The sequence below is a fragment of the Candoia aspera genome, chromosome 1 (genome assembly GCF_035149785.1).
Source record: "Candoia aspera isolate rCanAsp1 chromosome 1, rCanAsp1.hap2, whole genome shotgun sequence".
In the NCBI taxonomy this organism is placed as follows: Eukaryota; Metazoa; Chordata; class Lepidosauria; order Squamata; family Boidae; genus Candoia; species Candoia aspera.
In genome coordinates this window covers 72,184,585-72,201,349 of record NC_086153.1, presented here as the reverse complement: position 1 = coordinate 72,201,349, position 16,765 = coordinate 72,184,585, and the positions used below count along the sequence as shown (strand labels likewise).

The 16,765-nt window shown below is 45.1% G+C and overlaps 1 protein-coding gene across 1 annotated transcript in view; it reads right to left on the bottom strand.

Annotated features, from left to right (window-relative positions):
• NID1 (nidogen 1) overlaps window positions 1-14,250 on the bottom strand; it is a 63,431-nt gene extending 49,181 nt beyond the window's left edge. The window contains exon 1 of the mRNA XM_063306529.1: window positions 13,988-14,250. Coding sequence (XP_063162599.1) covers window positions 13,988-14,191 — 204 coding nt within the window. The 5' untranslated portion in view covers window positions 14,192-14,250. The remainder of the gene's footprint in view (window positions 1-13,987) is intronic.
• Between the last annotated feature and the right edge of the window lie 2,515 nt (window positions 14,251-16,765).

Below are 16,765 nucleotides of genomic sequence, written 5' to 3'. Positions count from 1 at the left end.
AATTAGTGTAGCCAGATTATTCCTGTCTAGGAACTTCCACTATCAAGATGATTCAACTAAAACTCCTTGTACTTGTCCTTAAATAAGAATGCAGTACCATTTAGAACAGGACATTTACATATTCACTTCAATTGGCATTTACCCAATGCCAATACCTGGGAAGCACTAATTCACAGAACCCCTCTTTGTAGGAATCAGCTTCACATTACTGGTTCAGATCCAGTTCATAACACACAACAGTCCAGTATTTGACACTGACTCATGGATCTCTCGGATAGGGAGGGAATTCAGTACTGATGACACCTTATGTCTTAGTCTCATATAGCTATATGGGAAAGGCATCCTAGCAGTCATGGAGCCAAACAAACAAACATTCTCTGTTGATAGGAGCAAAACCACTGCAGAGTGTACCTCGAATCTTAACCTACCAAGCTTAAGTGATCTATTGAAGGCCATCAAGAGATCCAAAAGGACCATCAGGTTTCAGTAACCAAAGCTATTTGGCTCTCAGACGTTGGCCTGAAACCAACTACACTGTAGAATATATTGATTCAGGCATTCACTGATACATGAATTAAAAACTGAAAGTGTGTGTGTGTGTGTGTGTAAATAAATAAATAAATAAATAAAACAAGACTCTAAAAGACTCTAAAAGGGTAGGAGCATTAGATGAGTGTAAGAGAGCATAAAAGGTTAGTATGTGGAAGACTATATCAAGTTGCAGAGCACTCTAATATGGCATAGTAGATGCTCATTAAATCTAGTTTATATCAGAAGTCATCAACGGATGTATTTTGAGCACTGCTGTGAGAACCTGGCAACACTGTATTTTGTAGCAGGGTTGGTATCTGAAAGCAGTAGTGTGGTGTAAAATTGTCCTGTGCACCCTAGGTCTTTATGCAGTAACGGTGAGATAAGGCTAGTACAAATGTCTCTATAGTACAGGTACTGGAGAAGCACATGCTCTGTTGTTTCTGTGTGTCCAGAGTCACAGGGGCACTGTCTCTCCGGATAAGGAATCTTCCTGTATCAGCCTTCAAGGACAGCTGAGGAGAGGGCATGACATTGTGCCAGAGTACAGGCCCTTTGGTGTTTAGGTACATTAGGTATGCCATAGGGGAGACAGAGTACTTGTTGGATTCACTGGGAATAAAGCTTGGGGTCCATTTGGGTAGATCCATTTGGTGCTCTGTATCTGCTATACACTTTTTAATATGTGCTTTGGCCTGATCGTATCCCATGCTGAGCAGAAGACTTGGAGAGAAGCCCAGGGAGTCCCGCTTTAGGCATGAAAGCCACCTAGGTGACCTTGGGCCAGTCACTCTCTCTCAGCCCAACTCACCTCACAGGGTTGCTGTTGTGGGGAAAATAGGAGGAGGAAGGAGTACTAGGTATGTTCTCCACCTTGAGTTATTTATAAAAATAATAAAGGCGGGATAGAAAATAAATAAATAAATAATATTCAGTCAGGTAAAAGGCCTATCTATCCCAGCACTGTGTGGCCCACAATGACCAACCACATGCTATAGAAACTCTCAAGTACATCTTCCAAGTTCAACAGCATTATCACGTTTGTGTGTCCCAGGAAACAACATAAGAACTTTTTGTGAGACTCCCCAACCATTATCAACAGTAAATCACATCCCTGATACTTCCAAGACTTAGCTTGTCTAGATTCAGCAGAAGACTCTAAGACACAGCTTAGCTAGATTAGAATCTTTATTGCAAACAAGAATGAAGCTATACAGTACACAACAACTGATAGCTCACCATGAGTAAAAAGATGTAAATGATTTATATACTGTACGCTTCAACTTTTGATTCCTTCCTCCTGTCTTTCTGAATTAGTGGATACCTGGCATAGCACTCAATGCTCTTAAAGCCAAACAACTGTTGCATGCACACATAATGGCCACTTCTGCCCCAGGAACCACCCATATCAGCCTCCAGCCTGACTGTTTTATACCAATATAGTATCTACATTTTGTCTAGTAACTATTGATAGCCTTACAGCAATGCTGTGACCTGCAATAATAGTGTATGCTATTGTAATCTTGGTCCCCTGTGCAAGCACCGAGTCATGTCTGACCCTTGGGGGGATGCCGCTTTTGTAACATTTTCTTGGCAGACTATAGCCAAGGTTTGCCATTGCCTTCCCCGTCATTACCTTCCCCAGCAAGCTGGGTACTCATTTTGTTGTTGTTGTTTATTCGTTTAGTCGCTTCCGACTCTTCGTGACTTCATGGACCAGCCCACGCCAGAGTTTCCTGTTGGTCGTCAACATTCCCAGCTCCCCCAGGGACGAGTCCGTCACCTCTAGAATATCATCCATCCACCTTGCCCTTGGTCGGCCCCTCTTCCTTTTGCCTTCCACTCTCCCTAGCATCAGCATCTTCTCCAGGGTGTCCTGTCTTCTCATTATGTGGCCAAAGTATTTCAGTTTTGCCTTTAATACCATTCCCTCAAGTGAGCAGTCTGGCTTTATTTCCTGGAGGATGGACTGGTTTGATCTTCTTGCAGTCCAAGGCACTCTCAGAATTTTCCTCCAACACCACAGTTCAAAAGCATCGATCTTCCTTCTCTCAGCCTTCCTTATGGTCCAGCTCTCGCAGCCATATGTTACTACGGGGAACACCATTGCTTTAACGATGCGGACCTTTGTTGTCAGTGTGATGTCTCTGCTCTTAACTATTTTATCGAGATTGGTCATTGCTCTTCTCCCAAGGATTAAGCGTCTTCTGATTTCCTGACTGCAGTCAGCATCTGCAGTAATCTTCGCACCTAGGAATACAAAGTCTTTCACTGCTTCTACATTTTCTCCCTCTATTTGCCAGTTATCAATCAAGCTGGTTGCCATAATCTTGGTTTTTTTGAGGTTTAGCTGCAAACCAGCTTTTGCACTTTCTTCTTTCACCTTCATCATAAGGCTCCTCAGTTCCTCTTCGCTTTCAGCCATCAAAGTGGTATCATCTGCATATCTGAGATTGTTAATGTTTCTTCCAGCAATTTTAACTCCAGCCTTGGATTCCTCAAGGCCAGCTTGTCGCATGATGTGTTCTGCATCCAAGTTGAATAGGTAGGGTGAGAGTATACACCCCTGCCGTACTCCTTTCCCAATCTTAAACCAGTCCGTTGTTCCGTCGTCTGTTCTTACTGTTGCTACTTGGTCGTTATACAGATTCTTCAGGAGGCAGACAAGATGACTTGGTATCCCCATACCACTAAGAACTTGCCACAATTTGTTATGGTCCACACAGTCAAAGGCTTTAGAATAGTCAATAAAACAGAAATAGATGTTTTCCTGAAACTCCCTGGCTTTTTCCATTATCCAGCGGATATTGGCAATTTGGTCCCTAGTTCCTCTGCCTTTTCTAAACCCAGCTTGTACATCTGGCAATTCTCGCTCCATGAACTGCTGAAGTCTACCTTGCAGGATCTTGAGCATTACCTTACTGGCATGTGAAATGAGTGCCACTGTTTGATAGTTTGAACAGTCTTTAGTGTTTCCTTTTTTGGTATGGGGATATAAGTTGATTTTTTCCAATCTGATGGCCATTCTTGTGTTTTCCAAATTTGCTGGCATATAGCATGCATTACCTTGACAGCATCATCTTGCAAGATTTTGAGCAGTTCAGCTGGGATGCCATCATCTCCTGCTGCCTTGTTATTAGCAATGCTTCTTAAGGCCCACTCAACCTCACTCTTCAGGATGTCTGGCTCTAGCTCACTGACCACACCGTCAAAGCTATCCCCGATATTGTTATCCTTCCTATACAGGTCTTCTGTATATTCTTGCCACCTTTTCTTGATCTCTTCTTCTTCTGTTAGGTCCTTGCCATCTTTGTTTTTGATCATACCCATTTTGGCCTGGAATTTACCTCCGATGTTTCTAATTTTCTGGAAGAGGTCTCTTGTCCTTCCTATTCTATTGTCTTCTTCCACTTCCACGCATTGCTTGTTTAAAAATAATTCCTTATCTCTTCTGGCTAACCTCTGGAATTTTGCATTTAATTGGGCATATCTCCCCCTATCACTGCTGCCTTTTGCTTTCCTTCTTTCTTGGGCTACTTCTAGTGTCTCAGCAGACAGCCATTTTGCCTTCTTGCTTTTCTCTTTCTTTGGGATGTATTTTGTTGCCGCCTCCTGAACAATGCTGCCAACTTCTGTCCAGAGTTCTTCCGGGACCCTATCTACTAAGTCCAGTCCCTTAAATCTATTCTTCACCTCCACTGCATATTCCTTAGGAATATTAGTGAGCTCATATCTAGCTGATCCGTGGGTCTTCCCTAATCTCTTTAGTCTGATCCTAAATTGTGCAAGAAGAAGTTCGTGATCTGAACTACAGTCAGCTCCAGGTCTTGTTTTTACCGACTGTATAGATGTCCGCCACCTTTGGCTGCAAAGGATGTAGTCAATCTGGTTTCGGTGTTGTCCATCTGGGGAAGTCCATGTATAAAGCCATCTCTTAGGTTGTTGGAAGAGAGTGTTTGTTATGCAGAGTGAGTTGTCTTGGCAAAATTCTATCAGCCTATGTCCTGCTTCGTTTTGTTCTCCCAGGCCATGCTTACCTGTAATTCCAGGTGTCATTTGACTGCCCACCTTAGCATTCCAGTCTCCTGTGATGAAAATAACATCTCTTTTAGGCGTCTTGTCCAGTAGGTGCTGCAGATCCTCATAGAACTGCTCTATTTCAGCTTCTTCAGCATTTGTGGTTGGGGCGTATATTTGGATCACTGTGATGTTAGATGGCTTGCCCTGAATTCGAATTGAGATCATTCTGTCGTTTTTTGGGTTGTATCCAAGCACTGCTTTAGCCACTTTACTATTAATTATGAAGGCTACTCCATTTCTTCTGTGGTCCTCTTGTCCACAGTAGTAGATCTGGTGGTCATTTGATGTGAAGTGGCCCATTCCAGTCCATTTCAGTTCACTGACGCCCAAAATGTCTATCTTTAATCTTGACATCTCACCAATAACCACATCTAATTTGCCCTGGCTCATAGATCTTACATTCCAGGTTCCAATGGTGTGTTGATCCTTAGAACATCGGATTCGCCGTTCACCACCAGCACCGTCGGCCGCTAGCCGTCCTTTCAGTTTTGAGCTAGCTGCGTCATCATGTCTGGGGCTAGTTGAGCTCATCCTCTGTTCCTCCCCAGTAGCATTTTGACCATCTTCCAACCTGGGGGTCTCATCTTCCGATGGTATACCGACATATCTCTGGTTGTACTGATCCATTTAGTTTTCACGGCAAGAATACTGGGGTGGGTTGCCATTACCTTCCCCAGGGATTGCATTTAGTCTGACCTCTCTGTCCTGACCTTCCCGTCTTGGGTGGCCCTTCACGGTTTAGCTCATGGCATCATTGAGGTGGTCAAGCTCCAGCACCACGACAAGGTAACGATCCTTTGCTGAAGTGGGTACTCATTTTACCGACCTTAAATCTTTTCTACAGATTTGAAAATGTTCAGGATATCTCATAAAATAACAATGACTCAAACAACCAATAATAATGTAGGAATATAGAGCAGCATCAAAATAAGAACAAGATAAATCCTCAACAGTTTAAATATATGGCAAACTAGATTTCTTCATCTGATGGCACGTAAAAGACATTACTGAAGATCCCCGGTGAGTAAATTCGGGCAGATAATTCTTCAACTGCAATGCAACCACAGCAATAAAAAACAAAAACTTTTCCCTGTCCTGACTGGTATATGTAATCTAGTTGTAATGGTTGCCTATCCTAAAGTATTCTCAGACTCACAAGCAAGAGCTTGAATAAAATCTGGTTTATTTAAGAATAGTATGCAAGTACAAAGAAAGCTGAGAATGAGCAAAAGCGCGCCAAATACAAACTAAAAACCCTCGGTGCGAATGTAATCCCTCCCCCCTCGTACAACTGTTTCAAATTCCCCATCCCAGGTGCCCCTAACGAGTTCTGCTAATCAACAGGTAAAAAGGACCTTGAACACAAACGATAACCCAAACACATTCCATCCCAATGAAGAGAGATAGAAAGCCTGGTACAAGGTCTCCCAGCAGCTCCCTCCCAACCGGAACGCGCGTCAGCACCATGGCATGCGAAACGTTACGATGTACATTGAACATTGCAATGACGAACATGACATACCGCCCCCCCGAAAAAAATGCACAAGAAAATCCAATAAACCATTACAGAAAAAGGAACAGATAAGCAGCAGGCTTCAAAGGGTATGCTAAGTGGAAGCGGTGAAGTAAATCAGGAGCATTAACATGGTGAGCAGGCACCCACTTGCTCCCACTAGGCATTAACATGGCGAGCAGGCACCCACTGGGGGAAGTACTTCCAACGAACTAGGTACTGGAGGGAGTTGCGAAGTTTGCGGGAATCAACGACCTCCTTGACTTCAAAGTGTTGCTGGCCATCGATCATGATTGGAGCAGGTGGAGGAGGTTGGGGGTGCCAGTGGGCAGAGTGGTGGACTGGCTTGAGTAAGCTGCAATGGAAAACAGGGTGTAAGCGTTTCAAATTGTGGGGCAAGTTGAGCTTGACAGTAACAGAATTGATAAGAGCAACAATGGGGAATGGGCCGATGAATTTAGGGGCAAGCTTCTTGGAAGGTTGAGGGGATTTTATGAACTTAGTAGACAGATAAACCTGATCCCTGATTTTGAAGGTGTGCTGCAGAGAACAGTGTTTGTCGGCGTGGAGTTTGTAGGCAGCTTGAGCATCACCCAGAGCTTGCTTAATTACCAGCCAAGAATCAGCAAGCTGAGCAGCCCAATTGTGAGCCGAGTAGGATGCAGAGGGGGGCTGTGGCAATTGAGGGATGGGAACAAAGTCCTGGCTGAAAACAACCCGGAAAGGGGTCTGTCCAGTACTCTGGTGAACAGCGTTGTTATAAGCCACTTCTGCAAAGGTCAGCAAATCGACCCAATTGTCCTGATGGTAGTTGGTGTAGGCACGAAGAAACTGCTCCAGGGTTGAGTTAAGAATCTCAGTAGATCTGTCCGTCTCCGGATGTGACGCCGTCAACAACGCTTGTTCAGTGCCAATTAATTTCAAAAAGGACCGCCAAAATTGGGAGGTAAATTGTGTGCCGCAGTCAGTCACCAAACGGGAGGGGCAGCCATGTAAACGGTAAATGTGGAATAGAAAGAGGCGAGCCAGCTGCTGGGCAGAAGGCAGAGAGGTGCATGGAATAAAATGGGCTTGTTTTGAGAAAAAATCTTTTACGACCCAAATGACAGTTTTCTTTTGACTGGGTGGGAGGTCAACGATAAAGTCCATAGAGATCTCAACCCAAGGACGAGATGGGCTGGTGACAGGCTGGAGAAGCCCTTGTGGTTTGCCCATTTTTCGCTTTGACATGGCACAGACAGGACAAGAGGCAACATAGTCTTTAGCATCCCGCCGCAGCGAGGGCCACCAAAATTGGCGGCGGACTAAATGCAGGGTTTTCACGAAACCGAAATGGCCCACCAATTTATCATCATGGGAACATTGTAACACCGAAGCTCACAAGGCTTCAGGCACATAAAGGCGGTGGACCACCCATGCGAGATCATCTTTGAAGGAAACTTTGTCTCTATTAGCCAGCAACCAAGTGTCAGATTTCACTGCCTGGAGAAAGTCTGTTTGTAACTGACAAGGAACCGGCGCCCTTCGCTCCGGGGAAGGGGTGGAGCCCTGAGGTGGCGGAGCGTGAGTCTGGCTTTGGGTGACAGCAGCCAACCACTTGAGGGCTTTGGTCAATGTCCTGAGGCAAGCGGGACAAAGCGTCCACGAGAAAGTTTATCTTGCCGGGGATGAACTTCAATTGGAAGTTAAAACGACTGAAAAATTGAGCCCAGTGAATTTGTTTTGGGCTAAGGCGCCGGGGGGTGCGGAGAGCCTCTAAATTCCTATGGTCCGTCCAAACTTTGAATGGGCAGGAAGCACCCTCAAGGAGGTGGTGCCAAGTTTCTAAAGCGGCTTTTACAGCAAAAGCCTTTTTCCCAAACATGCCACCGGTGCTCAGTCTCAGAAAATTTCCTGGATAGATAACTGCAGGGTTTCAGGATGCTGTCAGAGTCTTTTTGCAACAATAGAGCCCAAATAGAAAAGTCAGAAGCGTCTACTTGTACTACGAAGGGGCATTCAGGATCTGGGTGCCTCAAAATAGGCTCTGCGGGAAAGAAAGTCTTTAATTTCTCGAATGCAGCCTGGCATTCTGGTGTCCAATTTAACACTGCCTCAGGATTTTTCACCTTGCGGGTTTCCCCCAACCCCTTCGTGCACAGCAGGTCGGTGAGGGGCAAGGCAATTTCAGCAAACCCCTGGATGAACTGGCGGTAATAGTTGCTGAACCCCAGAAGACTCTGCAGTTGCCGTCGGGTACGAGAGCATTCCCAATTTAAGATGGCCCTAATTTTTTCAGGGTCCATTTTGATTCCCTTGTCAGAGACCCGATAGCCCAAGTAGTCCAGTTGGGTTTTGTGGAATTCACATTTGGACAGCTTGGCATACAGCTTGGCCGCCCTAAGTTTTTCCAACACCTGCTTAAGAAGGTGTTCATGCTCCTTCTCATTTTCAGAGTAAATAAGAACATCGTCCAAGTAGACCAAGACCCCTTTAAATAAGTGATCATGCAATACTTCATTAATCAATTGCATGAACACTCCAGGTGCACCGGCTAAGCCGAACAGGAGGACTTTGTATTGGAAGGAGCCTAACGGGCAATTAAAAGCGGTTTTCCACTCGTCTCCAGCTCGTATGCAGATGCGAAAGTAGGCTTCGCGAAGGTCGAGCTTGGAGAAAATTTTCCCTTTTGATAGGTGGGCTAACATGTCTTTCATTAGAGGCAGAGGATATTTCTTACATAGGGAGACTGAATTTAACCCCCGATAGTCCGTACAAAGTCTGAGCGTACCATCTTTCTTTTCCCGGAAGAGCACAGGAGCTCCAACTGGGGAATTGGCAGTTTCAATGAATCCCCGTGACAGGTTTTTGTCAATGAAATCGCGCAATGCCTCTAGTTCTTTCTTAGTCATTGGGTAAATTTTTGGTTTGGGCAGTTGCGCGTTGGGAAGCAACTCAATTGCACAGTCAGTTTTGCGATGGGGTGGCAGTTGGTCTGCCTCTATTTCCCCAAAGACATCTGCAAAGTCTTGATAATGGTCCGGCAGCCCTTCCAACTGCGGCAAGCTGGGGTGCGACGCGGCGATCACAGCCCTTGCCCCCCCACAGTTAAGGGTCACCCCACTGTAGGGGCTTGGTAAAACCCATCTCTAAATGTAATGGTCCAGTGCTCCCAATTTATATATGGGCTTCACCAAGTTAACCAGGGGATCCCCAGAATTACCATGGGATCGCCCACAGGCGCAATGATGAATTTTAAAGCCTCTTTGTGGCTGCCTCTTTGCATTGCTACATTTCCAGTGAAATGAGTTGCTGGACCCCCAGCCCCCACCATTGACCCGTCTAGCTGGGTGAAGATCAAGGGCTGCTGGAGTGGAAAACTAGGCAGGTCTAATGCAGCGACTAGATCGGGGTGGATGAGGCACCTTGAACACCCAGAGTCAACCAGAGCCCAAACATCCGTGGTTCTAGTGCAGGAGCCCAGCTTCACTTTCACTGCTAGAGTGGGGCGATCAGCACTCACCATAGCGTCCTCATGCCCATCTTCCTCCACCTGCTCCAGGGTGCAGTTCAGGGCAGGTGGCTGGTGTTTCCCGCTGGTTCTTTTGCAGCATCCTTGACCTCTGCGAAGAGGTATATGTCTTCTTTGACGTCAGCAGCCCCCTTGGCCACGGTCATTTGGTGCGATGCTGGGGGCGACTTGGCTGGGACTTTCGTCGCTCGATCTCCGGTCTTGAACTTCGGGCAATCTGCGGCTCAATGGCCTCCTTTTCCGGCGGAGACACTGTCCTCGTGCATAGCAGCGATCCTTCTCCTCGTCTCCTGCTTGGTAGCCCGGTGGGGCAGCCATCGCTCTGCTCCAGGGTCCCCGCATCAGGGTTGTTGGTTTCTCGGTTCACCGGATCTGCATGTAGGTGCGTTGGGCATGCTCAGCCTTACCGGCCAAACAGATCCACTCATATAGCGACTCCGGGTTGTCTCTGCCTAGCACCCATCTGAGGACGTCTCGGTTAAGTCCTGCCTTAAATCGCTCAATGAGCGTTGACTGGGACCAGCCAGGAACCTTGCCCGCCAAAGCTTTGAATTCTAGGGCATAGTCGGCCACTGACCTGTGTCCTTGTGTAAGCTCCTTGAGTGCTTCCTTAGCCCTGGCCTTGGCCAGGGGGTCCTCAAAAAACAGCTTCAAGGCGAACATGAAGTCTTCAAATGACCTGAGTTCAGGAGCATCAGCCTCCGTCAATTGGACGTACCAGTCCGCTGCTCTGCCTTTCAGCTTAGGGGTGATGGCTGATATCTTAGCCTCTTCTGATGTGAAATATGACCTGAATTGTTTCATGTAGGTCTTCATGTTGGTTAAGAAAAAGGATAGTTTGGTGGGGTCCCCATCGAATTTGACAGCAAAGTCTTTTACCACCTTCCCTGCTGGAGGGGAACCAACTGCGGGCTGAGTGGCAGGGCCCCAGGTCACCCCAGAGGACCCTCTTCGGGGCGAAGCTCTGTCGCAATGTTGCCTCCAAATGGATCATTGGGAGGAAGGGGAGAGGGTTGTGTGGAGCGAGGACTCTCGTCTCGGCTTCCCTGGTCACCCATCATGATAGACAGGGTTTTCAACAGGTCCTCCACCAAATCCATCCTCTCCTCCAACCTTCTCATCCTTTCAGGGGTCACTGATTCCTCCCTCCGTCAGACGTCAGGCTGTCTCTCTGGTGCCACTTTGGTCGATTCCCCCTCTGGGGTCAGTGGGAACCTGTACTTCCAGGAAGCACCAGCTGTCTCTGCCTTGGGTTCTCCCTCATCGCTAGATCCCCCCAGTTCAGGGCTTGAGCTGAAGCCCCTCGGGTAGGACAAAATGTCGGGGGGAAGGGGGCTCTGCGGTACTGGATCAGCTTGCGGTTCCAGTACCCCGGACGTTGGTTTCATCTCTGCCATCGTTAACTATTTTCCTCACAAGAATTGCACTTGGAAGGAGTTAATGGGTATCACAAAAAAGATTCTCAGCTTTATGTAACGGTTGCTTATCCTAAAGTATTCTCAGACTCACAAGCAAGAGCTTGAATAAAATCTGGTTTATTTAAGAATAGTATGCAAGTACAAAGAAAGCTGAGAATGAGCAAAAGCACGCCAAATACAAACTAAAAACCCTTGGTGCGAATGTAATCCCTCCCCCCTCATACAACTGTTTCAAATTCCCCATCCCAGGTGCTCCTAACGAGTTCTGCTAATCAACAGGTAAAAAGGACCTTGAACACAAATGATAACCCAAACACATTCCATCCCAATGAAGAGAGATAGAAAGCCTGGTACAAGGTCTCCCAGCAGCTCCCTCCCAACCGGAACGCGCGTCAGCACCATGGCATGCGAAATGTTACGATGTACATTGAACATTGCAACGACGAACATGACACTAGTAGAGATTTACAGTCTTCCCAGTATAGGAGGGACTAATACATGGAACTTGATATACAAGCATGTTGAGTAGAAGACAGTAATCCCTTGAACTCCTGCGTCCATGCAATCTAGATCTCCAAAGAATAAACACTGGCATACAGAGTGCCACTAAGAAATACTGTTAAGTACAATAGCAAACAATACCATATCATTAAGCAAATAAGTATAAGAGTCAAGCTGGCATATTCCTATTTTCTTTCTCCTTTATTTTACACATCATGTTATCCTTGCCTGGGACAAACCATGATTTGTCATTTTGCCCAAACTGACATAATTATGGCTTACCCTTGCTGCCATTTAGGATCACAGACCAAACTGCTTTGAAGAGTAGTGTAAACCTGGGCTTTCCTGAAGATTTAGCACAAAAATGAATGAATGGATGAATGAATGAATGAATGAATGAGAGAGCTTTATGAAAATAAAGCTCATATACACCCCCCAAATGGATGCCTTTCATTATTTACTAATGTAAAGTTTCCTCCTCATCAAGCTGGATTCCTGGTGACTTCAGTGACACGTCCATATCACTTTTTAAGCAGCAATATGGAAGGAGCTTGACTTCTGGGATTTTTTTTTTCAGCTCCTCAGTCCAGCCTACAAACCTATGATTTCTCAGTGGCTTCCCATCCAAATATTAACCAAGTTGCACCTCTGCTTAGTTTTTCAAGAACAGCCAAAGCCAGTTAGGTGCTGCCTAGTTAGGTGCATAGTTAAAAAGATTTTATAGGATCTGGCTGTTTGAATGAGACTAGAACGTGCCGGAGCATAGAACAACATATTCTGAAAACTTTGAATGCATAATTTTAAGTACCAGAAGAAAAGCAAGGTAACCTAACCTACCATAGTTCCAATTCCTACCATGCTGAGAGAAACTGAGATCAAGTCTGGAATAAACAGCAAATCAAACCAGCATTCAGCATGAAGAGTAACCATGGATTACATCCATGGCTGAGACAGTGCTGAGAAAGGAATGTAAATATTTAGAACAGAACAGGGTCTGCCTTTTTGTACTGACATGCATGGTCATTATTTTATTTGCATGACCTGCAGCGCAAGGGATTCAACCGCTGAAATGATAGCAACAATGCCTTTTCTAGCTAGGGCTGTAAATCTTGGAAAAAAACTAAGGCCATCTGCTTTCTATTTTGTTTGGAATTAACAAAAGGCTATCCTAGTTGCCAAAACAGTTCTGAACAAATCCTTCCCATCCCATCCAAAACATCTCCTTGCCTTCCTCCTACATAATTTCTCCTTCTGATATCCCATGCAATTTCTCAGGGACTGACATTTTAATGAAATAACTCTACTTATATCAGATCACCCCAGGTTCAAGGAAATTCAAGGGACACCATTCAGTTTAGAACAGCCTGATGTCAGATAACTACAAAGAACATAGACATTTCTTCTGTATTAAGAATGTTTATTTACAAAACCACATTCCAAGTTTTGTCCCAAGATTCAGTTTTCGGTTATGAGTCTTAGCAGTGAACTGTACAGAATACAACTAATAGAATTACAACTAATTCTATTACTTCTATTACACATACGGAATTACAACTAATTCAGATGGAAGAATGACAGTGCCCTGAACATACTGTAGGCAATGCCCTGAACACAGGCACAGACAGGTTTGCCCAAGACACAAACCAACTGCAGCCATGCCTCTGCAATAGGGAAAAGAGATTCTCATCAAAGAATCAGGAAGGGAAAAGTCTCCCTTGAGTTGAGGTAGACATCTACCTAGCTTTCTGGAGAACAATACCGAAGATTTCAATTCCCCAGACTAACCTATGGGCTGGCATTTCCTAGGGGTCTCCAAGCACTTTGAACCCTGTTTTGCTAGCTGCCCTAAACTGGAAAGACACAAATCTAATATGGGATTATTTTATTATTATTATGCTTTCAAATCAGTTTTTTGACTCCTGGTGACCACCTTGACTAGTCCCTGCAGTTTTCTTGGCAAGGTTCTTCGGAAGTGGTCTGCCCTTGCCTGTTTCCTAGGGCTGAGAGAGCGCGACTGGCCCAGGGTTACCCAGCTGGCTTCGTGCCTCAGGCGGGACTAGAACTCACGGCTCCCGGTTTCTAGCCTGATACCTTCAACACTACACCAAATCCAGCAATTCTCCCTTTTAGGAATGAAGCAGCCGCTTATCAAGGCAAGCTTGTTCCTCCTTGGCCGGCAGCCTGGGCAGCAGCAGACTCTCCACACGTATGACCCCCACCAGTGACAGCAACTCCGGCTCACTCTCTCCCCCCTCCCCATCCTCACGCGCTCCTTAGTTTGGAAATTACATTCCGAGAGACTGCCTTCCTCCCCCCTCCCCCTCATCGTTCAGGATCGCGTTCTTGTCCGAATTCCCTCGCCGTTGCCCCTCCTTTCCTTCCTCTTCCAGCTCTATTCAGCCCGATCCCTCCCCCTCGCCTCCAGGCACTTACATAGAGGGAGTAGACGCTAGAGCCGTAGAAGTGCAGCGGGGTGTCGAGCAACAGAGGCGCGGAGCTCACATCGTCCCCGGGTTCCAACTCCTCGTCGCCTCGTTCCAAGCCGAAGGGGAAGAGGAACCCCTCGCGAGGAGAGCAGCCCCCGGGCGCCAGCAGCGCCAGCAGCGCCCACAAACTCAGCCCCCACAGACTGCCCATGATCCCGCTCCTTCTCGAGTCAGCTCTAGGGCGAGGCGGCAGGACACACAGCCAGTTTTAACCCCGCCGGGGCTGCGAAGAAAAAAGAGGAGGGGGACACGCTGCTAGAATGGGGAGCCAACCAATCAACAGAGGGTTTAGAAAAAACTATCCTATCGCAATGCGAGGACTTGCTTTTGCTTCCCTCCCCCGCCATCCCAAATCCATAAAAGAAAAAAAAGTCGAAGCGTGGGATCATTTTCCTTCCTCCCGTCTCACCAGTCCTCGTTTCCCGCCTTCTTCCACGAGCGCCTATGCTCACATTCTGTAAAATAGGTTGTTCTGCTTCCTATCCATCGCGTGAATAGTTGCATATAAAAAGTTGTATGGGACATATGTCATTTTTTGCCGGAGGAACTGCCCGGCTGGATTACGCTATGGTCTATCGATTGTAATAAAAAAGACTCGTTTTCGCTGAGCGTTTATGATTGTTTTGAATGTTCTGAATTTTTGCAGCTCCAATAAAGTAACATCCCTATTATGAACCGTCCCTGTTTGTAGTTATTTAATGGCTCAGGTTAGGATGATCATTTATCTTCTGTGGATTTGCTTAACCCTTCTCTTTAGAAAAAGCATCTGGAAACGCTTTTCAGATTAATGGCAGAAAAATTGGCTGAAAAAGTGCTCAGGGCCATCTCATCTTAGACTTGAGGCACTTTGACAGCAAACCCTGATGAGTGGTTTGTGGCCAAGCCACTGTCATCTCCGTCACCAATCTAAAAACAAATGAGGACCAGCACAGGCAAATCTATTCTTCCTTCCAGCTGACAAATAGAAATGTGTAAAGAATGGCATTCAGTTTCTTGTCCTCCCTTCCATCTTCAGTTCATGCAGGCTGCATTTTTCGTGTGATTTCTGCCCTTACACCTGTAGCTGTTATTTATAAAGAGAAATGTGAGATGTCAAGGCACCATGGCAGCTGAATCTCTGGAATGGAAGGGAGAAAAGTCAGGTATTTAGAACCAGGATGAGGCAAGTTCCAGCCAAAGTGAAAACAGCCACCCACAAGCTGCAAAACATTCATCCTGCAAATAGAAAATTTCATTTTTTTGTGTGGATGCAACAACCAAGCTCAGAGAGCGCCAAGAATTCCACAGTTTAAGCCTGAGCTACATGGATTGTCTTCTGGACATGACAGGATTTATCATGTAGGTGTCAAACTGATTCTGGAATGGTGCAAGAAACTTACATGGGAAATCCATCATCTCAGGTTGCATATATTGGCTAGCGTACTTACTTCAGACATGAGAGATCTACTCTAGTCTCTACTAAGACATGCACTTAAAATTAATGAATTCTCAGCCCAAGTCTTTGTTCTGAGTATCAGAACTGAGCAAAGCTCATGATTCTTCTGCAAGAAAATTTAGTAAATTTTACTTCAGTCTTTCTTCATTTCAACAGTATAATTTAGGGCAGAGGTTGGGAATCATGTGGTTGTTGTGATTAAAAAACTGGGAATCAGTACTCCCCAAATTCAAAGAAAATAACTGAAGTTTTAAACTGGACATTACTTTACTGTATGTATTGTACTATATGTAAGTACAGAAAAATAAGCAGCAAAGTCGGATGGGAAGATGGAATCTCCCCCTAAAAGAAATTTCAGCTCTATACAGACTGTGCTTACAGTAGTCCAGTCTGGATGACACTATTTCATAGATAACTGAGAAAATTCAAAGAAAAGCATAAGTTTTGCTCCAGACAGTACAGTAGGATATACTTTGAATGGCCATGTATAAAATCATACTGTTAATGATAAGGGCAGCTCCAATAAGATGAATCTGAAGACTGTTACTACCATAAACTGCAAACATTTATGACTCAAGAACAGAACAACTTTGACTATGTAATCCTGAGATCCTGTGCATTTCTTTGTATCATATGACAGTAAACTGCCCCCCAAAATGCATTGAACACATAGGTTTAAATATCCATTATATTTTTTGTAAAGAGGAAGGAAATGAGTTATTGTTATTTTAATGGCATGGTTTTATGTGTTTAATCTTCATGGTTGAATCACATTGTTTTAATTTATTGACTACTTTCAGCACCATCCAGTGAAATGAATGAGGAGTACAAATACCATTCACTAAGTGATTTTATATTCAGTAGAGTCCTCTGTAAATGTGTGGGAAGAAACATTATTTAATTAATTAAATTAAAACAATTTACATAGCTGCCCATCTGACAATTCTGACACTGTGCGGCACACATAGGGATAAAACCAGCCAACCAAAGTAATGGTGGCCAGAACCAAACCCAACTCCAATCATATAAAAGACAAACACTGATGGGCTTCCCTAACCACCTCATGCCCAAGGCAACACCCCTGGCCTTTGGATCAGGGTGAGTTGAGTCCCCAATCAATGAAGATTTAACTTCATCACCATTTTACTGTTTAATGAAATACGTTATTTCTGTATTAATTGATTATGGTTTTCTCCTTGTTTGTACAAAGCCCAGAATCACATAGTTTAAGTTGAGTAGCCATATAAATGCTTAAATAAATAAATTCAAGTCTCCAAAGACTTCCAAAAT